The 26074-nt window shown below is 51.1% G+C and overlaps 1 protein-coding gene and 1 long non-coding RNA gene across 2 annotated transcripts in view; one reads left to right on the top strand and one right to left on the bottom strand.

The window, feature by feature from the left end:
- The window catches only part of LOC146796325 (uncharacterized), a 213774-nt gene that overhangs the window by 35622 nt on the left and 152078 nt on the right, over nt 1–26074 (top strand). The gene's annotated exons all lie outside the window — the stretch shown is intronic.
- Nucleotides 1–26074, bottom strand: part of LOC146796326 (palmitoleoyl-protein carboxylesterase notum2-like) — an 81184-nt gene that overhangs the window by 21381 nt on the left and 33729 nt on the right. The window contains exon 12 of the mRNA XM_085628851.1: nt 7222–7269. Coding sequence (XP_085484977.1) covers nt 7222–7269 — 48 coding nt within the window. The remainder of the gene's footprint in view (nt 1–7221; nt 7270–26074) is intronic.

Here is a 26074-nt window from a genome sequence, read left to right as displayed (position 1 = left end):
GGTGCTAAGTGATGCTGTGGTGCTGAGCCATGCTGTGGTGGTGCTGAGTCATGACAAGTTGGTGGTGCTGTGCTGGTGCTGCGCTGGCGCTCAGGTGGTGCTGGGTGGAGCTGAATTGGTGCTGTGCTGAGATGATGCTGCACTACTTAGAAGGTGGTGCTGTACTGATGCTAAGATAGTGCTGTGCTGATGCTGAGGTGGTGCTCTGGTGATGCTAAGGTGGTGCTGTGCTGATGCTGAAGTGGTGCTAAATTATGCTGTTGTGGTGCTTAGTCATGCTGTGGTGGTGCTGAGTCATGACAAGGTGGTGGTGCTGTGTTGGGGTGCTCAGGTGGTGCTGCGCTGGTGCTCAGGTGGCGCTGAGTTGGTGCTGTGCTGAGGTGATGCTGCACTGATGCTGAGGTGGTGTTGCACTAATGCTAAAGTGGTGCTGCATGGGTACTGAGTTGCTGCATGTGTAGGGCTGTGCTGCTGCTGAGTTGGGGCTGCACTGGTAGTGGTGCACGGATGTGGAGGTGTTGCTGTGCAGATGCTGAGATGGCACTGTGCTGAAGTTGAGGTGGTGCTGCACTGGTGATGTGGTAGCCGTGTGCTGGTGCTGAGGTTGTGCTGTGCTGATGCTGAGTTGGTGCTGCGCTGGTGGTGGTGCTGTGCTGATGCTGAGATGGTGCTGTGCTGATGATGAGGTGGTGCTGCGGAGGTGCTCAGTTGGTGCTATGCTGATGTTGAGGTGGTGCTCCACTGATGCTGAGGTGGTGCTCCACTGTTGATGAGGTGGTGATGTGCTGATGCTGAGGTGGTGCTGCGCTGATGCTGTGCTGGTGTTGAGGTGTTGCTGAGTGATGCTGAGGTGGTGCTAAGTGATGCTGTGGTGCTGAGCCATGCTGTGGTGGTGCTGAGTCATGACAAGTTGGTGGTGCTGTGCTGGTGCTGCGCTGGCGCTCAGGTGGTGCTGGGTGGAGCTGAATTGGTGCTGTGCTGAGATGATGCTGCACTGACGCTGAGGTGGTGCTGCACTGATTCTAAAGTGGTTCTGCAGTGATGCTGAGTAATGCTGATGAGGTGGGGCTGTGCTGGTAGTGGTGCACTGATGCGAAGAGGTGCTGTGCTGATACTGAGATGGCATTGTGCTGATTCTGAGATGGTGCTGGGCTGAGGTGGTGCTGCACTAATGCAGAGTTGGTGCTGCACTACTTAGAAGGTGGTGCTGTACTGATGCTAAGATAGTGCTGTGCTGATGCTGAGGTGGTGCTCTGGTGATGCTAAGGTGGTGCTGTGCTGATGCTGAAGTGGGGCTAAATTATGCTGCTGTGGTGCTTAGTCATGCTGTGGTGCTGCTGAGTCATGACAAGGTGGTGGTGCTGTGTTGGGGTGCTCAGGTGGTGCTGCGCTGGTGCTCAGGTGGCGCTGAGTGAAGCTGAGGTGGTGCTGTGCTGAGGTGATGCTGCACTGATGCTGAGGTGGTGTTGCACTAATTCTAAAGTGGTGCTGCATGGGTGCTGAGTTGCTGCATGTGTAGGGTTGTGCTGCTGCTGAGTTGGGGCTCCGCTGGTAGTGGTGCACTGATGCGGAGGTGTTGCTGTGCAGATGCTGAGATGGCACTGTGCTGAAGTTGAGGTGGTGCTGCACTGGTGATGTGGTAGCCATGTGCTGGTGCTGAGGTTGTGCTGTGCTGATGCTGAGTTGGTGCTGCACTGGTGGTGGTGCTGTGCTGATGCTGAGATGGTGCTGTGCTGATGAGGAGGTGGTGCTGCGGAGGTGCTCAGTTGGTGCTATGCTGATGCTGAGGTGGTGTTGAGTGATGCTGAGGTGGTGCTGAGTGATTCTGCAGTGGTGCTGAGTCATGCCGTAGTGGTTCTGAGTCATGCTGAGGTGGTGATGCTGTGCGGGTGCTCAGATGGTGCTGAGCTGGTGGTCAGGTGGTGCTGAGTCATGCTGAATTGGTGCTGTGCTGGGGTGATGTTTTGCTGATGCTGAGGTGGTGCTGTGCTGGTGTTGAAGTGGTACAACATTGGTGCTGGATTGCTGCTGAGGTGAGACTGTGCTGGTGCTGAGGTCGGGCTGAGCTGGTGGTGGTGCACTGATGCGTAGGTGGTGTTGTGCGTATGCTGAGATGGCTCTGTGCTAATGTTGAGATGGTGCTGTGCTGGTGCTAAGGTGGTGCTGCGCTGGTGCTGAGGTGGTGTTTCGCTGGTGCTGAGGTGCTGGGCTGATTCTGAGCTGGTGCTGCATTGGTGGTGATGCACTGAGGAGGAGATGGTGCTGTGCTGATACTGAGTTGGTGCTGGTGCTGAGGTGGTGCTGTGCTAGTGCTGAGGTGGTGCTGTGCTGATACTGAGGCACTGCTGTGCTGAGGTGGTGCTGTCCTGGTGCTGATATGGTGCTGCACTGGTGCTGAGTGATACTGAGGTGGTGCTGAATGATGCTTCTGTAATGCACAGGTAATGATGAGTGATGCTGAGGTGGTGCTGAGTGATTCTGCAGTGGTGCTGAGTCATGCCGTAGTGGTTCTGAGTCATGCTGAGGTGGTGATGCTGTGCGGTTGCTCAGATGGTGCTGAGCTGGTGGTCAGGTGGTGCTGAGTCATGCTGAATTGGTGCTGTGCTGGGGTGATGTTTTGCTGATGCTGAGGTGGTGCTGTGCTGGTGTTGAAGTGGTACAACATTGGTGCTGGATTGCTGCTGAGGTGAGACTGTGCTGGTGCTGAGGTCGGGCTGAGCTGGTGGTGGTGCACTGATGCGTAGGTGGTGTTGTGCGTATGCTGAGATGGCTCTGTGCTAATGTTGAGATGGTGCTGTGCTGGTGCTAAGGTGGTGCTGCGCTGGTGCTGAGGTGGTGTTTCGCTGGTGCTGAGGTGCTGGGCTGATTCTGAGCTGGTGCTGCATTGGTGGTGATGCACTGAGGAGGAGATGGTGCTGTGCTGATACTGAGTTGGTGCTGGTGCTGAGGTGGTGCTGTGCTAGTGCTGAGGTGGTGCTGTGCTGATACTGAGGCACTGCTGTGCTGAGGTGGTGCTGTCCTGGTGCTGATATGGTGCTGCACTGGTGCTGAGTGATACTGAGGTGGTGCTGAATGATGCTTCTGTAATGCACAGGTAATGATGAGCTGGTGCTCAGGTGGTGATGCTTAGTTTGTGCTGGACTGCTGCTGAGGTGATACTGCACTAATTCTGAAGTGCTGCTGCACTAATGCTGAAGTGGTGCTGATTTGGTGCTGGATTGCTGCTGAGGTGGGGATACGCTGGTGCTGAGGTCAGGCTGAGCTGGTGGTGGTGAACTGATGCAGAGGTGGTGTTGTGCTGATGCTGAGATGGTGCTGTGTTGATGTTGAGGTGGTGCTGTGCTGGTGCTAAGTTGGTGCTGCACTGGTGCTGAGGTGGTGTTGTGCTGGTGTTGCGCTGGTGCTGAGGTGCTGGGCTGGTGCTGGGTTGGTGCTGCATTGGTGGTGGTGCACTGATGAGGAGATGGTGCTGTGCTGATGCTGAGGTGGTGCTGTGGTGGTGCTGTGCTGATACTGAGGTGCTGCTGCATTGAGGTGGTGCTGTCCTGGTGTTGATGTGGTGCTGCACTGGTACTGAGGTGGTGCTGAGTGATGCTGAGGTGGTGCTGGGTGATGCTGAGGTAATTCTGAATGCTGCTTTTGTGATGCTCAGGTGATACTGTGCTGGTGCTCAGGTGGTGCTGAGTGATGCTGAGGTGGTGCTGCACTGGTACTGAGGTGGTGCTGCACTGGTGGTGGTGTACTAATGCAGAGGTGTTGCTGTACAGATGGTGAGGTGCTGTTGTGGTGGTGTTGAGTGATGCTTTGCTGGTGCTGAATGATGCTGTGGTGGTGCTGAGTAATGCTGAGTTGATGGTGCTGCGCTGGTGCGTAGGTGGTGCTGAGCGATAGTGAGTTGGTGCAGTGTTGAGGTGTTGCTGCACTGATGCTGAGGTGGTGCTACGCTGATGCTGAAGTCGTACTGTATTGGTGCTAAGTTCCTGCTGAGGTGGGCCTTTCCTGGTGGTGGTGCACTGATGCAGAGTTGGTGCTGTGCTCATGCTGAGATGGTGCTGTGGTGATGTTGAGGTGGTGCTGCACTGGTGCTGTGCTGATTCTGAGTTAGTGCTGCACTGGTGGTGCTGCACTGATGAGTTGGTGCTGTGCAGATGCTGACATGGTGGTGCTCAGGTGGTGCTGTGCTGATGCTGAGGTGGTGCTCAGGTGGTGCTGTGCTGATGCTGAGGTGGTGCTGAGTGATGCTGAGGTAGTGCTAAGTGATGCTGTGGTGGTGCTGAAACATGCTTTGGTGGTGCTGAATCATGCTGTGGTGATGCTGAGTCTTGCCATGGTGCTGGTGCTCAGGTGTTGCTGAGCGATGCTGAGTTGGTGCTGTGCTGAGGTGATTTTGCGCTGATGCTCATTTGGTGCTGCACTAATGCTGAAGTGGTGTTGCATTGGTGCTGAGTTGCTGCTAAGGTGTGGCTGCACTGGTGTTGAGGTGGGGCTGTGCTTGTGGTGCACTGATGAGGAGGTGGCGCTGTGTCTATGCTGAGATGGTGCTGTGCTGATGTTGAGGTAGGTGGTGCTGCACTGGTGCTGAGGTTGTGCTGTGCTGATGCTGAGTTAGTGCTGCACTGGTGGTAGTGCAGTGATTAGGAGGTAGTGCTGATGCTGAGATTGTGCTGTGCTGATGCTCAGGTGGTGCTGTGGTGGCACTCAGGTGGGGCTGTGCTGATGCTGAAGTGGTGCTGACTAATGCGGTGGTGCTGAGTGATGCTGTGATGGTGCTGCCCTTGTGCACAGGCAGTGCTGGGCTGATGCTCAGGTGGTGCTGAGTGATGCTCACTTGGTGCTGTGCCTAAGGGATGCTATGCTGATATTGAGGTGATGCTGCACTGATGATGAAGTGGTGCTGCATTGGTGCTGAGTTGCTAATGAGGTGCGGCTGTGCTGGTGCTGAGGTTGAGCAATGCTGGTTGTAGTGAATTGATGCGGAGGTGGTGCTGTGCTGAGATGGTGGCGTGCTGATGTTGAGGTGGTGCTACGCTGGAGCTGAGGTAGTGCTGTGGTGGCGCTCAGGTGGTGCTGATGCTGATACTGAGGTGGTGCTGCACTGGTGCTCAGGTGGTGCTTCACTGGTACTCAGGTGGTGCTGAGTGATACTGAGATGTTGCTAAGTGATGCTGAGGTGAAGCTGAGTGATGCTTTGGTGGTGCTCAGCTGATGTTGTGCTGGTGCTCAGTTGGTGCTGCGCAGGTGCTGAGATGATGTTTCATTGGTGCTGAGGTGGTGCTGCACTAATGCTGCATTGGTGTTGAGTTGCTGCTGAGGTAGTGCTCTGCTGGGAGGATGCTGTGCTGATGTAGAGGTGGGTTGCGCTGGTGCTAAGTAGGTGCTGTGCCGATGGTGGTGCATTGATGCAGAGGTGGTGCTGTGCTGAAGCTGAGGTGGTGCTTTGGTGGTGTTGAGTGATGCTGAGGGGATACTGCACTGGTGCTGAGTTTGTGATGAGTGATGCTGTAGTGTTGCTGAGTAATGCTGTGCTGGTGCTGCGCTGATGCTGAGGTTGTGATGCTGCACTGATGCTGAGGTAGTGCTTAACTTGTGTAGGTGTGGTGCTGTATTGATGCTGAAGTGGTGTGGTGTGGTGGTGGTGCACTGGTGCTGGTGCTGAGATGGTCCTGTGCTGGGGCTGAGGTGGTGCTGTACTGATACTGAGGTGGGACTGTGGTGATGTTGAGTGATGCTAAGGAGATGCTGCACTGATGCTGAGGTGATGATGAGTGATACTGTGGTGTCGCTGAGTAATGGTGTGGAGGTGCTGCGCTGACGCTGAGGTGGTGATGCTGCACTGATGTTGAGGTAAGTGCTGCACTGGTGCAGAGGTGGTGTTGCGCTGGTGCTGAGGCGGTCCTGCACTGGGGCTGGAGTGGTGCTGCACTGGGGCTGAGTGATGCTGTTCTGGTGTTGTGGTGGTGCTTAGGTGCTGCTGAGTGATGCTCAGGTGATGCTGCAGTGGTGTTGCTTAAGTGGTGCTGAGTGATGCTGACTGGTGCTGAAGTGGTGCTGCACTGATGCTGAGGTGGTATTGCACTGTCCACTTGCAGGATATATTGTTAAGTGACCTCACATTTCATGCTGCGTTTGGAGAGCACGGGAGACATCCCTTGATATTGGTTCTATTTCACCAATAATTGCAACCCAAAAGAAAGCATCAAAAGTTGAAGGTGCGCACTTTAAAGCTGCTTCCATTTTTATAAAACGGGGCAATAACAGCATGTTTACCTCTTTAATCGTATCTAAATAATCATGATGTAAACAGGTTGATCCTACTGCCGTCTTCATAAACTACACTTCCATTAAGTAAGTATGTTATTTATGGTTTGGGCATTTGAACTAATGAAACCAAAAATGTTATAGGATGAAAAACAACATAGCCTCTGGCCGAAAAAGCGCTTGTGAGAGGCAAACAAGCCCAGGCAAAAGAAAAAGTAGTGCACCGAAAGTAACATATGGCCGATAATGGAATGACCCATGTAACAGGGCCAGTCTTCAGGGCGTGACGAAAACAGCAAACAGAGGGTCAAATGTACACTATTCACCAACAAAAACAAAAATTTTTGAAAGGCACATGAATGAATAAATCAAAATGTTTGGGCGTGCTGAAAGCTAATACGGTAGATGCAGCACGTCTTGCAAGACAGCGCATGCGCTGCCTATGCGAGACCTAAAAAAAGATGGTATAGGTTTGCAATTATAATTTGATTTTAAAATCTACCTGGCTTGCAGATCATCAGGAAATGCCATATTTTTAAAGCAAGGGAGACCAGAATATTTCGAATTAAATAAGAAAACTGATCCCGACATTTTATAACATTTTTCAAATTGTTGCACCAATATGTCTTGAGAACGAAGGTAGTTATCTGCTTGAGTGTTTTTTCAAGTTGTTAACCAAAAAAAATTCATTTGTGTAGCATACTATTAGTGTGTGATAATTTCCCCCCACTTTCAGATTACTGTACAAGCTGGCAGATAGCACCAGAGAAATCGAGAGCTGAATGTTCAGGGGCTAACAAGTGCAGAGCAGCTGTGTTTTGAAAGGCAATCTTTAGGATGTTAAGTTCCTCCACAGAAAAGTATGCATGACCTAACACTCTAGAGATGAGCAGGCATTCACTCATGTTAAGTGACAGCCACCGTCACGGGAGAGGGGAAATGTGTAGAGCAGCTTTACCTCACCTTTTCGTAATCAACACGTGGGACAAGCACGCTGGTGCAAACACAGCTCTGTAAGAAAAACGCATTGACAGGGTAGGTTAGGGTTACAGCTCAAGAAACATTTCCATCAATCAAAATATATATGCAATGCATGAGACTCGCAATGGAATTTCACTCCTGCACACAAGGGTTGACTCACTTGAGACCATACGCGCTCCCAGTTGCAAGAAGAGCGCACACACCAGAAGCGCTTACTCCAAAATAAGGGTTGCACCTACCACAACAAATCTGCTCCATAAATGATATAACTGTATGTTGTGAGTTTTCTTTAAACAAAAAAACAAAAAATATTCGTCAGTATAAGCACAATTATAAAAAATTGTAGATCATCATTGTGGAATGAGTGGTACCACCTGGTGGAAATCCCTGTCAAAGACAATCCTATGGGGATGGTGGAAAGCTCTAGATGATGGAGAAAACGTGCAGGCGGGAATCTCCACCTGACTCCACCAGTACGGGGATGAGCGGGAAGAGCTAGATCCTAATCGGTGTCCACCCATGTAAATAACCCCCTTCCAGTTTTTCGGTCCACTCCAAATGCAGAGCCTACAGTGTAAAGCCAACAAAGGTAGGGGATACATGACCCAGGATTACACCAGCATTTGCTGTAGCAATCTTAGGTGATGTTTGTCAGACCACTAGCTGATCTCACAAGACCCCTATCAGGCAGCAGGTCCTTATAGACTCCGTCTCCCATAGGGGAAGGGGCGTGAGCGTCCTCTATTAGGGCAGTTTAGATATTTTTCCAGCCAGTTCCTTGGAGGGTTGGAGAAATGGAAATATAAGGAATTTTCCTCTCATTTTCTTTACTATCGTTCTGCCCTGGACATTACTCCCAGGTACTATAACAATTCCAATGAGAATGCAATTTTTTATGTAATGAGGCCTATAACGCCTTAATATTTCATTTGCTTTATGTCGCATCATTTGTTGAAACTTAGGGCCTGATTTAGTTTGGTGGATACAAGACATCTGTCAAAAAGCGGTGGATATTTCACCATGGTAGTCAGAGTGTTTGAATGTGGGGAGAGACCATTGCTCACAAGATAAGAAGCCCTGAATGGTTCCCTTCCTCAAAAATGGTATAAAATATCATATAACTTTCTGGCTATCTGAATACATGTTTTAGCTCATAGTGTTTTTCCACATTTAATTGTTTGAAAACATTATTTAACCACAAAATACAGGATCAAAGGGCCTAAAATTGAGCAGTGAGGTAAATCCCCATTGATATGGCCTCCTGATAATTATCAGGCTTGTTATCTGTGTAAAGTCACTGCAACATGCAATCTTGACAAAGTTTCTCATGGCAGAATGTCTCTACTGTGGTACAAATTTGGGGGCAGATTTACAAGCCCCGTGTGCCACTTTTGCGCCACTGTTGCTTCACTTTTGTGACGCAGCGGCGGCGCAAAGCTAGCACCATGCTGCGACAGATTTACAACGTGATGCATCTAGGGAGATGCGTCATGTTGTAAAGCCCTGCGCCACATTAAACCCGCAACAGGTTTAATGTATGCAGGGTGGGCGTTACGTCGGAAAAAGCCTTGGAAAAGTGACGCAGTAAAATCTTCAAGATTTCATGCAGTCACTTTTCCGACACTGGTGCATCAAATCCTTCTAGCAGGCGTAAGGCGTTACACACCATGTTAGGGATAGGGCAGGTTGGAACAGTGCTGGAGTTGCGTCGCGCTTGCGACACAACTTCAGCACTGCGCCAACCTTACGCCGGCAGATGCGTCACGCATCTGCTTGTCCTTGCGCCACGATGCACCACATTATAAATGCGGCGCATCTGCGGTGGCGCAAGGGCAAACTTGCGTGATGCATCTTCCCTGGCGCATCCCTGCTGATTTGCAGGGATGCTCCAGGGAACATAAATCTTCCCCATGGAGTTTAAACTAGTGGGGTTACTTTGAATAATGTGTAATTGACTTCATTTGTTTTCATTGGTATCGCATAATTATACAAACATATATACAAAGGTAGTCAAGTTTCCTGGCTTCACTGGAGTACTTCTGGAACAAATAAGGGAACTGCCTGTTGTGAATATTTTATTATAATTAGATACTCACTATCAATATCTGTGTGACCCAAACAGATGGGGTTCCCCAAACAAATGGGATTCCCTATGAGACTTGCCTCAAACACTGGAAAAAGATTGTTGGTGCAAGGATCCATTGGGTTTATTTTTGTGGTGGAGATTCTTTCGCTACGGGCTACCTTTCTCCAGGCACTAAAAAGGTGAAGTGTGTTAGAAGTTTCTCAAGCACTTGTGTGATGTTGTCATGAAGGTGTCAATGACATCCATTAAGTGCCCTGTACACCTAATGACATGGTTGCTTCAGAGCTGCTGTAGAATTTTACATGGAGGTTTTTGCTAAGTCATACATGCACACGTGCAACTGAGATGCCCTCTTATAAGCCAAGGTGAACAACTCATAAATGCTGAGACCAAAGCAACCAATACTCTGTTATTCTATATCTTCCCCAAACAGGTAGGGATTGCTAGGAGTGCAGCTAGGACCAGAAAGTAAAATTTGAGAGGAGACCCACCTCCACCCACGCTTGACTACAGTCTCCACTCTGCTTGATTTTTGTTCCAATCAGACAGGAATTTGGACTACGCTTCTCGGGTGATTCACAATTTTGGGAGGGTGAATATTTTCTTTCAATGGGCAAGTGTTTCTGTTTCTAATTGGCAAATAAAGGAATTTTGCAACCCTCTGCCAAGCATGCCTTCACTAATTGTTTTTAATAATCATTTTGGCTAACCCTTTTCAACCTCTGTTGTGTTTCGATTTAGATACCCGTATATAGGTTTCCCTGAATCATGTCCTTAGATAGGCACACCTTGCTTTGCCCTTATTTAGGCATAGAATCCCAGTCCTTATTTAGGCATTAGCCATGCTAACCAAATACAGGCATGGTCACCTACATCCGTCCATCCCACGTCACAATGAGTTCTTAAAAACCAGACCCTTAAGCCGAACGGGACTTTCCCTAGCTAGGATTATTGATTTCTCCAAGACCTCATCTATTATGCATGAACTACTATTCCTTTGGGGTTCATCCATAACGTCTTCCTCTGCCTGACTTTACGTCAATGCTAGCATTCCTAAGCACCTTCCAGGTATAAATATACCTTCCCTTCCCTTACCATGGCAAACCACGGCACTACTCAGCACAACTTGATTGCACGGTTCGCCACGGCAAGTTTGGAGGAGACCAGATCCCGGCCTGATGCACTGACCAGATGCTGTCATCCCTGCTCGTAGAGAATCCAGCTTACAGTGTTCTGACTCCCTTCACGGGGTGTTAGAGTTTGAGACCCGGATATAGATTCCAACCTCGCTCATTCTAAAAGTATGGAGCCGACTGGAACCTAGAGGGACTCTTGGCATACTAAACTTAGTATATACTATACTATAGAAACCAGCACCTACTATTACCTCACACTGCACTTAGGTTAGGTACACCGGGGTAGGACTATTTTAGAAGCATCAGACGAGTATTCACGTTTTAGCATGTGTTATTTATGTATCTGTTAGCCGATGGGCCACCCAACCGTCAGATGTATTAGCTCCCTCACAATAATTTGCATAGTGGGTCATCACTACTCTTGATCCTGTACACAATAGAAGAAATTGTGAATACCAACATATTGTTGCTGCTCACTGAAGAAAATAATTAAAGGGAACATTGTCCATGTCTCTCCTACAAGTCGAGTGTTCAGAAATGTCTGGGCTTAGATCTTCCTGGGTGCGGCATGCCCAGGCCAGAATAACACACCTACCCACATCATCAATTACAAAGAAAAATCTTGATGTTTCCAAATGTTTTGAGACGTTTCTTGTCACTGGCAAAAGAAAATCACATATTTTCTTGCACAGTACTTTTTATATATATTTTTTTAAATCCACACATTTTGCAACATTTCAGTTATTTTTCTCACACCTTTCTTTGAAATCTAAAAATCCTGTGCATCATTACAATTCCCAACATGTGCAAAAAAGGAAGACTCATATTTGGTCTGGAAATCTTTTGTTGAAAAAAGTTAGAAAGGCATAAATGCTAACTGCACCAAACATAAAAAACGAAGACTTAGCATTGGTGGGTAGGGAAAGCCTCAGCGGTTAATGAGGTAAAGCCAGACCTGTTGGCATTGCCAATGCTTGTATATGTGGACATTTTTAGGTTACAGCCTTCCAGACAGTGCAGCTCTCTGATTTGCTAACGACATCTTGGGGACATTCAGACATCTGACCTTGAAATGTATTCCACCTGTTGCTTATCATTGGCTTTGAGATTTGTAACTCACATTTTCTGGCTTTCTATTTGCTGCCTTTATTTGCTTTAGTCTGTCCAGCTGGAGTTTGTCCCTCTCGTTGCCCAAACCTTGTTTACTGTATTCTTCCACAAATTCGCTTTCTGCAAACATACAAACTCCCTTTCTGTAAACATGCCTTTAAATCTTGTTCTTATCTTGTCACATCTGCTGTGCATTCAAATGTGGCAGAGGTCAAATGTCAAGCTCTCTTCCGAGTGAGTTTGGGGTTTACTTTTTTTCCTCTGACTTCAAAGTCAGAGAATTTATGTGACATTAGCATCCATGTAAGAGAAGAGGGTGTAGGATGTTTTATTTTTCTAGCACGCACAAAAAATTAACTGTGCAGATGTTTCAGAATATATCAGAATTTGTACAAATGAAGTGCTTTTTTGTAATTCTGAAGTATGGTGGAAACATATTTGAATACAAACAAAACATCAAAACACTAGGTGATGACATTTACACACATTATTATTTCTGTGCAGTAAAACCGTATTTTGGTGCAAATGTAATGGTCATTTCAACTGAAAACATATTGTCTGTAGAGATGCTGTGCTACTACACCATGCATACTCAACACTACGTCACACTATGCTATGCCACTCCACGACACTCTACTCCACTCTACGTCCCTTCACTCTAAGACATTTTACGACACGCCACTACACTCTACGCCCTCCAGTTCACACCATATACCACACTCCAATCTACCCCACCCCACTTCACTTCAATTGCTACAATCTACCCCTTCCCACTACAATCTACCCCACCCCACTACAATCTACCCCTCCCCATTACAATCTACCCCACCTCACCCCACTCAAAACTACCCAACCTCACTTCCATCAACACCACCCCATCCTACTCCAATCTACCCCACCCCACTCCGATCTAACCCACTCCTCTACCATCTACCCCACTGCATTCCAATTGACCCCACCCCATTTTATCCATTCCATTCCACCCACCCCAATCTATCCCACCCCACACCAATCTATCCCAGTCCACTTCACCACGATCCAATCTACCCATCCCTCTACAATATACCCATGCCCACTACAATCTACCCCTCCACACTCCAATCTACCCCACCTCACCCCACTCCAATCTGCCCCACCACACTCCCATCTGCACCACTCTGTCCTAATCCAATCTACCCCACCCCACTCCCATCTACCCCACCCTCATCTACTCCACTGCACTTCAATCAACCTCATCCTATTTTATCCACCCCAACCCACCCTAATCTATTTCACCCTACACCAATCTACCCTAGTACACGCCACTATAATCCAATCTACCCCACCCCACCAACTCCAATCTACCCACCCCACTCTAATCTACTCAAACCCACTCCCCTCTACCCCAAACCACTCCCATTTACTCAACTCTACTCCACACCAATCTACCCACCCCAATTTACCCACCCCAATCTAACCAACCCACTCCACTCCCATCTACCCACTCCACTGCCATCATCCCCACCACTCTCCCTCCCATCTACCCAACCACACTCTCATCTACCCCACTCCACTCCAATCTACACCACCCCACTCCCATCTAACCTACTCCCATCTACCACACTCCACTCCAATTTACCCTACCTCAATTTACTCACCCAATTTATCCCAACCTACTCCAGTCTACCCCGATCCACTCAATCTACCCCATCCCACTCCTTTCTACCCCACCCCATTTCCATCTACCTCACCACACTCCCATCTACCCCACTCCACTCCAATTTACCCCAACCCAATTCGCCCACCCCACTCCACTCCACTGCACCCTAATTTATCCCACCCCATTCCAATCTACCCTGACCCACTCCACTATGATCCATTCTACCCAACTCCACCGCCCTCCACTCAAGTCTACCCCACTCTTCTCCAATCTACCCCACTCCACCACACTTCACTCAAATCTATCCCACTCTGCTCCAATCTACCCAAGTCTACACACTCCAATCCAGTCTACCCCACAGCAATTTACCCACCCCAATCTACCCCAATCCACTCCACTACGATCCAGTCTACCTCACTGCACCGCAATGGCCTTCTCTGAAGGGTCACCCAACACTTTTTGCCTTCCTCCTCCTCTTTTTCTGACCATCTTTTGCTGGCTTTAGGACTCTGCATATTTTACCACTGCTGAACAGTGCTAAAGTGTTTGTGCTCCCTCCCCTAAACATTGTAATATTGGCTCATACCCAATTGGCATATTTAATTTACTTATAGGTCCCTAGTAAAGCGCATTACATGTGCCCAGGGCCTGTAAATTAAAAGCTAATAGTGAGCCTGCAGCACTGATTGAGCCGCTCACATAGGTGGCCCTTTACCGTGTCTCAGACCTGCCATTGCAGGACCTGTGTGTGCAGTTTACTGCAACTTCAACGTGGCGTTTAAAACTACTTACCAAGCCTTAAACTCCCCTTTTATTCACTCCTAAGGAAGGCCCTTGGTAACCCAAAGGGCAGGGTGCTATTTAAGTTAAAGGTAGGACATGTACTTTTATGTCTTTTATGTCCTGGTAGTGACAAACAGTTAAATTCATTTTTCACTGCTAAGAGGCCTGCTCCTCTCATAGGCTAGCATTGGGAGTACATTCAAATACCTTTAAGCTGCAATTCCTGATCAGAAAGGAGAAGCTTTTTCATGCTTCATATCTTTAGAATGGTAATGATAAATCTTCTTTACTAGTAAAGTTGGATTTAACATTACTATTTTAGATATACCACTTTTAGAAAGTAGACATTTCTCTGCTCTCAATGCTCTGTGTGCCTTAAAGCCTGTCTTTAATACATGTCTGGGCTAGCTGACCGTTCCCCTTTGTGCATTCCTTCTAGAGAGCCACAAACACAGGAAGGGCTGGATGTGATTGAACACCCATCTGCATTTATCTGCATTCTGATGGGTCTTCCTGAGCAGATGGGAGGAAGGCAGTGGCATAGCAAAAGCCCCAGTGGTATGGGGGGGTCACCTGAGCTTCAGGGAGCCCCCTCAGTCACTATGCACGGGCAGCGGGCTGCTTGCCTGAAAGCTCATGAGTCGGTCTTGAGAGTGGGGGAGGTCAAAGCACTTTGCAAGAGGGCCCCCTCAAGTTTTTTCATGCTCGACTGGTTATCTGGAAGGACTGCTACCTCTTTGCTGCCCTGCTGCCGCTGATTTCTGACTCTTCTGAAGGAGAACTTAACTGTGCCTTCCATTAAAAGTGATCTCCAAGGACTTGTTTAGCTTGCCTCCTGTTCTTCTGAAGTTTTAGGGGCACAAAAGACTTCCTGGAATTCTGCTGTGGCCGTTGGACTCTGCTATCTGTGAGTCCTGCCATTGCCTGAGGTGCCCCTCCAGTTCTGGGCCCCGGAAGTGGGTTCTGCAGCTGATTTTTGCAAAAACTAACACAAAGCCCAACAAAGCCTCACCGCAGAGCTGACAGCTCCTGGGAACCAACACCAGACAACACAAAGTCTCACCAGAGATCCATCGGAGGCGATGACGCAAAGCCTCGCCACACTGCTGACAGCTTCTCGGAACCAACGCATCACAAAGTCTTGCCCCACAATTTTTCGAAACCGATACTGGACAAGCCTCGCCGCACAGCTTCTTGAAACTGACACAGGACGATGTAAAGCCTCCCCATGCAGACAGCGCCCCAGGGTCCAAGATACTGTGTGCAACAGGTCCACATGGGCCCGCACTCCATCGCGGTCGGTCAGAACTTTTAATTTGTAGCGGTCCCTTGCGACCTCAATTAACCTTTTAGTGCTTCCTGCTCCTAGGCGCTATCTTGCATTCATTCCTTTAAAATTCAGATCTCGACTTCTGATTTTAGCAACCTATTTTTATACGCCTGAATGGAATCACGTGTTGTGGTGTATCCACTGTGTTACTGTGTGTGTGTGTGTTACACAAATACTTCACACATTGCCTCTTTAGATAAGCCTGCCTGCTCTGTGCCAAGCTCCCAGGCGGTGCTGCAGCAACAAATGATGAACGGAATGCTGAATAAATCAAACATTCTCCCCCAGTCAAGAGATCTGGGTAAAATCCATTGTTCTTTTGCTTACTACGCCACCCCAGTTTGGACCCAGACATAGGCAAATCAGTCTTGACCCTGCTCCTCATGGGAACAGTCCAGCCCAAACAGCCAAGCCTGGTCCTCCCTGGACCGGAAACAAGCATCCTGGGACAGGTTTCGGGGTATATCACCCCTCATCAGCCAGGCTAGCTTTAATCTAAGTAGCACAGCAAGCAAGGGACCCATGTCTGGGCATACCCATCCCACTTAAGGCGAAAAGTGCTGCAGCAACAAATGTTGGACGGAATGCTGAATAAATGAAACGTTCTCCCCCAGTCAAGAGATCTGGTTTAAATCCATCATTCGGGCTGGACTGTTTCCATGGGGAGCAGGGTCAAGACTGATTTGCATATGGCTGGGTTTAAACTGGAATGGCATGGGGAGCAAAAAAACAATGGATTTAGGCTGAGATCTCTGTACTGGGGTGAATGCTTGACATTGTTCAGCTTTCTGTCCATCAATTGTTCTTTTTTGCATTTGTTACCCCAAGTGGGCCGGGCATGCCCAGACGTGGTTCCTGTGCTCTCCATGCCACTGGAGTCAAGGTAGCCTGGCTGATGAGGGATAAAACCCCGAAACCGGTCCCAGGATGCTTGTTTCCAGTCCACAGAGGACTTGGCTTGGCAGTTCGGGCTGGACTGTTCCCATGGGGAACAGGGCTAAGACTGATTTTCATATGGCTGGGTTTAAACTGGAATGGCACAGTGAGCAAAACAATGATGGATTTAGGCCCAGATTGTCCAGCTTTCTGTCCATCAATTGTTCTTTTGGCAAGCTACCAGGGGGTAAGCACAGATTATCTTGGTGTGTATCTGACTTACCCTGACTAGAGTGATGGCTTCTGTCTGTCATAGTAACTTATTGTACATTACAACTCTGCACTAAGACCATTACGTGTTTTCTCCTGTTCTCTTAAATTGGTTATTTTTCCAAATGTACTCCTGCTTATCTTCAACAACTTGGGACTCTGTTTGGTTGTTGCACTTACCTTGGCAGGCAGAATGGAAGTGGATATTAGCTGCCTGTCACCCTGCAGTAGGATGGAGCTGAGGAGGCCCTGCAAGGAGAGGGAGCTGCCTGTGAAGAGATGTTCAGATAGCTTGGACCCAAGGCTGGCCCTGCATGCATTTGAGTTCAAACACAGGGAAGCAACAGCAACAGGGAATTCTGGGGAGGACTTTGAGGAGGAGGACCCATTTGCATTTTTAGAGGAATCAATTCCCTGGTACCACATGGAGGATCCGAAACCAGAGGCCTAAAAGGGTAGTGGTCCTGTGAAGGAGGAGCAGAACAAATGACTGAGCACATGCTCCAGTGGAAAGAGGCGACCCCATGGATAGGTAGTCTCTTACTGAGTCTATTGCCTGGAGCAGTGTCACTTCCCACACCCTGTCCCCTGCAGAGCTCAAGAACAGACGGCTGAGAGGGACCTGAGGCTACAGCTATCCCAGCTGGCTGTAGAGAGAAGAACTGAGGGTGAGAAAGCCCTGACTGAGGAGAGGATGGCTGAGGCTGAAAGGGCCTTTGCCAGAGAAAATCTTGCTCTTCAGGATAGTAAATTGGTCCAAGAGCGTAGTTTGAAAGTTCTGGACTTACAAGCACAGCAAGTGGATGCCAGTGGTGGCAACAATATTATTGAGTCCAGTGTTCAAGATACCATTAACATACCCAGAGTTTTGGTGCCCAGCTGCAAGGAGGAGGATGACTTACATCAGTGGTTGCAGGGGTATGAGAGAGCTCTGGCAGTGCGCAGGATCCCTGAGGAGGAATAGGGAACTAGCGCATGTTCAGTTATTGTTCTCCAGGGCTACACCAACACCTGTTGGAGTGTAAGTTCTCTGACCGTAGGAAACTTGCAAAGGAGGCAGACTTCTGGGTGAGTTCCAGAGGTTCTTGAAAGGCATTTGGGAGTGACCCTAAAGGGAGTGACTCAGGTTTCCCAAATGAGGGCGGGAGAGGTTCACAGTAACCCAGACAAGTCCCAGTGTATTGGGAGGGGTAAAGGGGGTGGGGTGGGCAGAGGCCCAGGGTGTCCTATACCCAGTCCCAGAGCCTGGATAGTTCCCAGAGGGAGCACCAGGAGGGATATCTAGTCTGTACCGAGGGACCCTCTACTGCTGGGCACCCCATAATGTCAGGAGAACTTGGGGGTGGGGGGGGCTGACACAAGCGGTCAAACCAGTTCTGGTTTCTGGCAGCACCACTTCACAGAAGATGGTGGTGCAGAAGCCCAGATAGAGGGACAGGGGGAGGAAGGACCCACCCCTGACTCCTGTCCAACCCAAGGGTACAGACCCTGGGCTGGAAGACTGGTTTCAGGATACCATCCCTGAACTGGTGGAAGGTGGAGTGCAGAAATAATGCAAGGCACCTGGGGCTACCGCACCCCACTTTAAGATGCCTCAGAGGTTAGGAAAATTTCAGGAGCCCATATGGAACTCCTTGCCAGCCCCAAGGCTGGAAGAGAAACTTAACCAATGGTCCTGCTTAGGGCCTCGACTAAGCAGTGGATGGCTTGGGGCCTGGCTCTTGACACTGACAGCTGTCACTGGCCTCTGCTGGTTACTGTCCTTGTGGACAGAGTTTTCCTTGGGTTGGGGACAGACGTCAGACCCAAGGGGTGTAATGGAACACATCAGTTTGCTGGCCATGGTGGTACTGTCTGCCTACTGGGATGTATCTGTGAGCAAATTAAAGTTAGGCGCTTCACAGATGGGATCCACAGGTGAGGAGAAGCTTAGTGGGCCATATGAGAATAGACAGAGGGATCCAACTGGGCTCAGAGAGGCGCAGAACTTGCAAATACCCCTGCAGTACTGGGCCATTGTCCACGTTCTCTAGCCTTAGGCAGGGAAGTCCATCAAGGTATTGATTAGACTACCATGGCTTTAGGCCGCGGGGGTTGTGTTTGAAAATGGCCGTCTCTGAAGGGTCACCCCAAAACATTTGCCTACCTACTCCTATTTTTCTGACCTCATTTTTGCTGGCTTTAGGACTCTGCACATTTTACCACTGCTGAACAGTGCTAAAGTGTTTGTGCTCTCTTCCCTAAACATTGTAATATTGGCTCATGCCCAAATGGCAGATTTAATTTACTCATATAAGTCCCTAGTAAAGTGCATTATATGTGCCCAGGGCCTGTAAATTAAATGCTACTAGTGGGCACCCCCTTTTGTACCGCTAGTGGGCCTGCAGCACTGATTGTGCCACCACACAAGTAGCTCCTTAACTATGTCTCAGGCCTGCTATTGCAGAGCCTGTGTGTAAAGTTTACTGCCAGTTCGACTTGGCATCTAACACTACTTACCAAGCCTTAAACTCCCCTTTAATTACATATAAGTCACCCCTAATGAAGGCCCTTGGTAACCCAAAGGGCAAGGTGTTATGTAAGTAAAAGTTAGGCCCTGTACTTTTATGTTTTACATGTCCTGGTAGTGACAAACAGCTAAATTCGTTGTTCACTGTTGTTAAGCCTACTCCTCCCACAGGCTGGCATTGGGAATTTCTTAAAATATATTTAAGCTGCAATCCCTGATCAGAAAGGAGTAGCTTTTTCATGTTTCATATCTTAGGAATGAGCACAGGTTATTTTGGTGTGTACTTGACTTCTGACAGGAGTGGAGGGTTCTACTTGGCTGGGACACATAATTTAGCCAACCAGAAACCCCATTTCTAACAGCACCCCACTCAAATCTACCCCATTCTGCTTCAGTCCACCCCACTTCACCACGCTCCACTCAGATCTACCCCACTCTGTTCCAATCTACCCCAGTTTACCACACTTCACTCCAGTCTACCCCACTCCAGTCTATTCTTCCACACTCTAATCTGCCCCACTTCAATCTACCCTACTCCAATCTATTCCAATCTACCCCAATCCACTCCACTCCATTTTACCCCACTCTACCCCAATCCACTCTATGCCAATCTACCCCATTCCGTTCTACCTCAATCTACCGCACTCAAGTCTACCCCATCCCACTCAATGGCACTAACATTTAGCCATGCTGAACAGAAGCCACACTGGTGTACATAATGGCAAAAACACATTGCCAAAGCCAATAGCTCTCACATAGGCGAGACCTATTGGGTTTGCCAGTGAAGGTTGGATTACATGAAGCTGACCTAAACAAGATCACATAGGGCTCAAGAACAACAGCTTTAACTGCAAATTACCTATGCAGTGTGCTTTGATGCACCTTGCACGTCTAGAGCCCCTTGTCTCTCTATTAGTCTGGAAGAGACAAAGCTCTGGTCAGCAGACCTACAAGCTGGCTTATTTTTTTTTTTTTTTTTTTTTTTTTTTTTTTTGAAACCGTTTATTGCATCCATAAAAAGGTTACAGGTATGGGCCTACAACCGCACGGCCGGCCGCTAAAGCATCACAAATATAGTACATACAGACAGTAAAGGTCTCTCAGCGGTGTACAGTAGAAACACAGGAGTAATCAACGGTGCAGGCCTCACGGCGTCCTGCCACAGAGTACGGTTTCATTTTAAGGACTAACAACATCAACAAAAAAACCACAACCGCAAGGCAACCCGAGATTCAAGATGACAACACTTGCTCCATAGTGTGGGATCCAGACTGGCAGGAAAGATCTGAAGAGGGGGATGGGAGGAGATCAAGGACTGGGGGGCCGCGTGCCCGCGGCCGAGCAAGAGGGTCCAGCTAGGGAGACGGAGCAGGCGAGGCAGCCGGCAGCTGTGGTGGCTCACAAATGCCCCCACGGTAGGCGTTCCAGGGGCCCCAGATTTTCACCCACGCCCCAGGCTTACCCCTCGCCACATACACCACCCTTTCACGGAACATACACCAATCCATGTGCTCTTTCCAGGCCGACACCGCAGGGGGCCTCTGGGATCCCCACAATTGAGCAATATCACGTTTCGCTATCATGTATCCCAGAGTCACCCACCGCGTCTGCGGAACCGAGTAGTCATTCGGTTCCCATACATTCAACAAGCACCTCCTCGCTTCGGGCAGCAGCGCTACACGCGTGACCACACGCAGGACCTCATGCACACCACGCCAGAATCGCTCCACCTTCGGGCACTCCCACAGTATATGCATAAAAGTCGCCAACGCACCGCATCCACGCTTACACAGTCCGTCCATGGCAAAACCCATACGTAGAAGCCTCGGCCCCGTCACGTAGACCCGGTGAAGAATCTTGAGCTGGACGAAACGAAGGCGAGCCGGGATGGCCACCTCTTTCGGAGAGGCCACCGCGGACATCCAATCCTCGTCGTCCAGCTCCAGCCCGTCGGCCACCCAAGCCTCGCGTAGACTAGTTAACAGGCACGATCTATCATTAATCAGCTTCTTGTATATGAGGGAGATCGTGCTGTCCGGGACATGGCCATCCAGCACTCTGTCCTCCAGGGGGGAAGACTCCGGGATGGATGCAACATCCGGGAAGACGGAGCCCAGCGCATGGCGGACCTGCAGGTACCGAAAGTACTCACTGCCCTGCAGCTGGAACTCCGCCTGCAGCGTCTCAAAAGTTTTGAATCCCCCCCTCGTCCAAAGATCCCCCACTGTGCTGATTCCGATCGTGTCCCACTTCTCGAAGCCCTTCGATGTCCACAGGGAGCCCAGTCTCTCAGAGGCATACAGTGGAGACGCCCGGGTCAAACGGTCCTTCCACCCCATAGCTGCATTAGCCGCGTGCCAAACCCGCACCATTACACGCGTCGGTCCCGTCAGACGGGAGTCAGGCGCACCAGAGTACAGCGCTCGATTGTAATCGCCACCGGGCAGGAGCATCTTGTCCATCTCGAATGCCGGGTTCAGGGCGGGCCCGTAAAGGCCATGATTAATTGCAGCTAGCTGGGAGGCCCAGTAATACCGTTTAATGTCCGGGAGGGCGACCCCTCCATCGTACCACGGGAGCGTCAGTTTAGCCAGGGCAATACGCGGCCTCCCGTCCCAGAACAGGCGCCGCTGAAGGCCCTCCACCTCACGAAAGTAGCGTGCCGGGACCATATCCATAGTGTTCTGGAGGGCGTAGAGGAAGCGCGGCAAGGACATCATTTTAAACAAGGCCGCTCGACCGAGCGGCGAGAGCGGGAGACGCCGCCAGCGCACCACATCCTCCTTCAAACGCTGGAGAGGGGGCAGCAGATTCCGCTCATAGCGGGCCTCCGGGTCAAGAGTGATATATATACCCAAGTACCGGAAACCCTGGGAGGCAATCTGGATCGGGCAGTCCCGCGGCAGGACCGGAGCCTCCCCGGAAAGCACGTAGACGCAGGATTTCGCCCAGTTAATGACTAGGCCTGAGTTGCGACCGAAGGAGCGCAGAACATCAACTAGGACGATCAGGGACTTGCGCGGGGAGGCGAGATACAAAAGGATATCGTCCGCGTAGAGGGACACGCGGTCCTCGTGCTCGGGGGTCCAGCGGAGACCACGGATGGAAGGGTGCCACCGCAGCCACTCCGCCAGGGGCTCCAGGGCCAGGGCGAACAGAAGAGGCGACAGGGGACAACCCTGTCGCGTGCCCCGCCCCAGCGCGAACGGGGTCGACACACGCCCGTTCACCACCACCTGCGCCATCGGGCCCGAATATAGTAATTTGACCCAGCTGATGAAACCCGGGCCGAACCCAAACTTCGCGAGCATCGCCCAGAGATATGGCCATTCGAGCGTATCAAACGCCATGGTGGCGTCCAAGGACGCCAAGATGGCTGGCTCCCGCACAAATGGGACACGCGCGAGCACGCCGTGCAAGCGCCGTAGATTAAGAGCCGTATTGCGGCGTGGGATAAAGCCCGATTGGTCTTGATGGACCAAATCGCCCACCACGCCAACCAACCGGTTAGCCAACACCTTGGCGAGGATTTTGGGCTCCGCGTTCAAAAGCGAAATCGGCCGATAGGATGTGACCCGTTCACGGGGCTTCCCCTCCTTGTGGATTACCACAATTGTGGCCAGACGCTGGTCCGGCGGGAGGGAGCCCTGCGAGTGGGCCGCGAGGAACATCGCTCGCAGGTGGGGTGCCAGCACATCCGGGCGTAACTTATATAGCTCAATGGGAATGCCATTGGGGCCCATGGCCTTGCCGGATGAAATCGAGCGAATAGCCGAGGCAATTTCGTCCGAGGTGGGAGGGACGTCTAGCGAATCTCTGTCTTCCGCCGTAAGGGAGGGGAGTGCAATATCCCGAAGCAGGGCACGGGAGTCCGCCTCCGAACAGGGAGAAGCAGGGGAGTAGACTCCGCGGAAATAATCCGCGAAACAGGAGACAATGGCTTCCGGCTCCGTGGCACACGCACCATCCACACTCTCAATCAAAGGCACCACTCGGCTCGCTCTCTCTCTCCTATCCAACCACGCAATCAATTTACCGGCCTTATCACCCACATCATACAAGCGCCCCTGCTGCTCTCTACCAAGGCCCCTGGCCGCCTCCGTGACGAGGGCCCGGTAGGCCGCCTGCTTTAACTGCAGAACATGTAACTTGGCGTCTGTTACCCCGTTCCCCAGGTCACCCTCCAATTCCGCAATCTCGGCCTCCAACCGGGTCACCTCCTCCCGCTCACGCCGCCGGGCACTGGCAATAAAGGAGAGGGCCTCCCCTCTAAGAACCACTTTGAAAGCCTCCCATAGGGAGATGGCAGATGGGACCGACCCCACATTCTCCTCAAAATAGCGCTGCAAGGATGTGACCAAGTCGGCACGAATGGTGGGGTCGCGCAGATACCAGGCGTTAATCGGGGCCACCCTGCCATCCCCCCTCGGGAAGACATCGAAATGCAACAACAATGGGGAGTGGTCTGAAATACCCCGTGCCAGATGGCGCACCTCTCCCACCCTCCCCGCATGGGCCGCTGGGACAAGGATGTAATCAAGCCGCGAAAGACTACCATGGGCCCCCGAGTGGAAGGTGTATTGTTGCAATACGGGATGCTTTAAGCGCCAACAATCCACCAGGCCCAGTGTGTCTAAAAGGCCAGGCAGCCACGCCTGTGCCCGGGGGAGGTCCCTAGGGGGATGGCGATCCATAGATCCAGAAACAACCGCATTAAAGTCCCCTCCAACCACCAATAGGCCACTCGGAAGTTCCAGAAGGAGGCGCCCCAGGTCCGCAAATGTAGTGGCCTGTAGCCCAGGCGGGACGTACACCGACACAAAACTGAACACTCTACCCTCCATACGTCCCGCCAGAGCAGTGTAACGTCCCCTCTCATCGTGGTGCACCTCATCAATCTCCAACGGGAGCGAGTTCCTAACCATAATACCCACCCCCCGCGAGCCTGAGGTGAAGCCAGAGTGGGCCGCCAAACGATATCCCCTCCGATTCATTGCATGAAAGGTGTTACCTATAAGGTGCGTCTCTTGCAGAAAGACAACATCTGGGGAAATACGTTTTAAATACTGCAGGACCACACCACGCTTAATCCTATCCCCCAGGCCGTTAACATTCCATGACAACACAGTCAAGTCCCTACCCCCCATCGTACGTCGAAACAATCGGTCGTCCCCCACCGAGCAGTCTAAAGACAACAAAACAGTCGCAGGATTGCCTTGCGGTACAAACAAACAACACACCCCCCCCACCCCCCGGTCCCAACAAAACTCCCCCCTCCCTGCACCCCTGCATGAGCCCAGACAGCCCCCCCAAAGTGCAGTGTGCCTGTCGCCCCATAGCTAAATACTAATTAGTCCCCCAGAGGAGGAGGGAAGCCCCCAGCAGACCCCACATGACCTCCATGGGAGGGGAACCTACAGAAGCAGTATGTGGTGAAGGAACAATGTCCCGAGTAAGGCAATACAGTCACCCCTCAATTCTGAACCAGCGGGCCCCCCTCGCCAGCTGCGCTCCCCCCACCCCCTCGGCCCCGATCCCCAGGCAAGGTGTCCAACCAGTCCCCAGCCGCCTCGGGCCGGTCGAAGAAGTGCGTGCGACCATCCACCTCCACCCGCAGCTTAGCCGGGAAGAGCATTGAGTACTTAAGATTTAGGTCCCTTAAACGACGTTTGATGCCAATAAAGCTCTGCCGCTGCTTCTGGACTGCCGGGGTAAAGTCTGGGTAGAAGTTTACGTCCATGTTGTCCAACCTGACCGGTCCCTGTTGCCTGGAGGTCTGGAGGATGGCATCTCGGTCCCGAAAATTAAAGATTCGGGCAATAAGGGGCCGCGGCGGGGCACCGGTCTTAGGGCGGCCCCCGGGGACCCGGTGGGCACGTTCCACCGCAAAAAACTTACTCAGCCCCCGGGGCCGGAGATGGGTCAGGATCAAGTCTTCCACGAAGAGATCCGCCGCCTCCGCCTCACGTCCCTCCGGCACACCAATAATGCGGATATTATTCCTCCGGGCGCGACCCTCGGAATCCTCCAGTCGCCGGTCCATCAGGGCGCTCGCCTGGCCAAGCCGGCGCACCTCCTTCTGGAGGGCCACCACGTCAGTCGTGAGGCTCGTTGTGGTGTGGGTCAGGGAATCGACTCGGTCGTTCGTCTTTGACAAGTCCGCCCTCACAAGGCCCACATCCACCAGGACCGAGTCAATTTTTTGCGACAAGGTATCAAAACGCTGGTCCACTGAGGCCTTCAGTTCAGCGATGGCGCCCATGACGTCCCGGAGGGTTAGATCCACTGGGTGGGCAGGTGTCTCCGTCGGTCCCACCGGGGATGACCGCGTTGTCTCCGGAGAACCCCTTTGGAGCGTGTAGCGGTCCATACTATTGGCCTGGTGCGCCGTGCCACGGCGGGTCGTCTTCACCTTCGCCCGGTCGCCATCTTGTTTGGTGGCCATGCTGGCCCTTCCACCGTCGCGCCAAGATCTCCAAACGGGCCGTCACACCAGATCACGGGTGTCAAGGGGGCGACCACAGAGCCGCGGGTCGACCCACCGCCGGCGGGCCAGCTGGGTACCTGGACAAGGCCACACCACCGCACCCCGCTCCGCAGCCCGACCTCGCCAGAGAGCAAGGAGGGCGCAAAAGCGAAAGTGAAAGTGCGGGGTGCGCGAGCAGCCCAGCCCCGCTCGCCGCTGTTATTCACCTTGTCCCCGGATCGCGCCACTACTCCAATCCGGGGGGCCGGCGAGGAGAAGGCCGCAACCTTCAGTCGATGTTCCCACCGGTGTTCGGGGTCCGATTCGAGCCCAAAAAACGGGTAGTGCCTCAGCTCGGGTTCCCCGACACAGTCCCCTTAACAAGGACAGGATATTTCCAGGATTTATTCAGGAGGTCGCGGAGGTCCTCGGGAGCCTCGCACCTACGCGGCCATCTTGGTTGCGCGCTAGGCTCCTCCTCCAAGCTGGCTTATTTAATGTGTTTCAGCACACTGAAAGTCACTCACAAGCCTTTTATCCATACGTGCATACCACAGCAAATAAGAATATGAGATGTTCAAGCCCATGGAAAAATGAAACAACGTAAACATTTTCATTTTTGTACCGCAA

This window comes from Triturus cristatus, chromosome 10, assembly GCF_964204655.1.
Source record: "Triturus cristatus chromosome 10, aTriCri1.1, whole genome shotgun sequence".
Classification (NCBI taxonomy): domain Eukaryota; kingdom Metazoa; phylum Chordata; class Amphibia; order Caudata; family Salamandridae; genus Triturus; species Triturus cristatus.
Note: the sequence above shows the minus strand (reverse complement) of the source record. Positions and strands in the feature narration are given on the sequence as shown.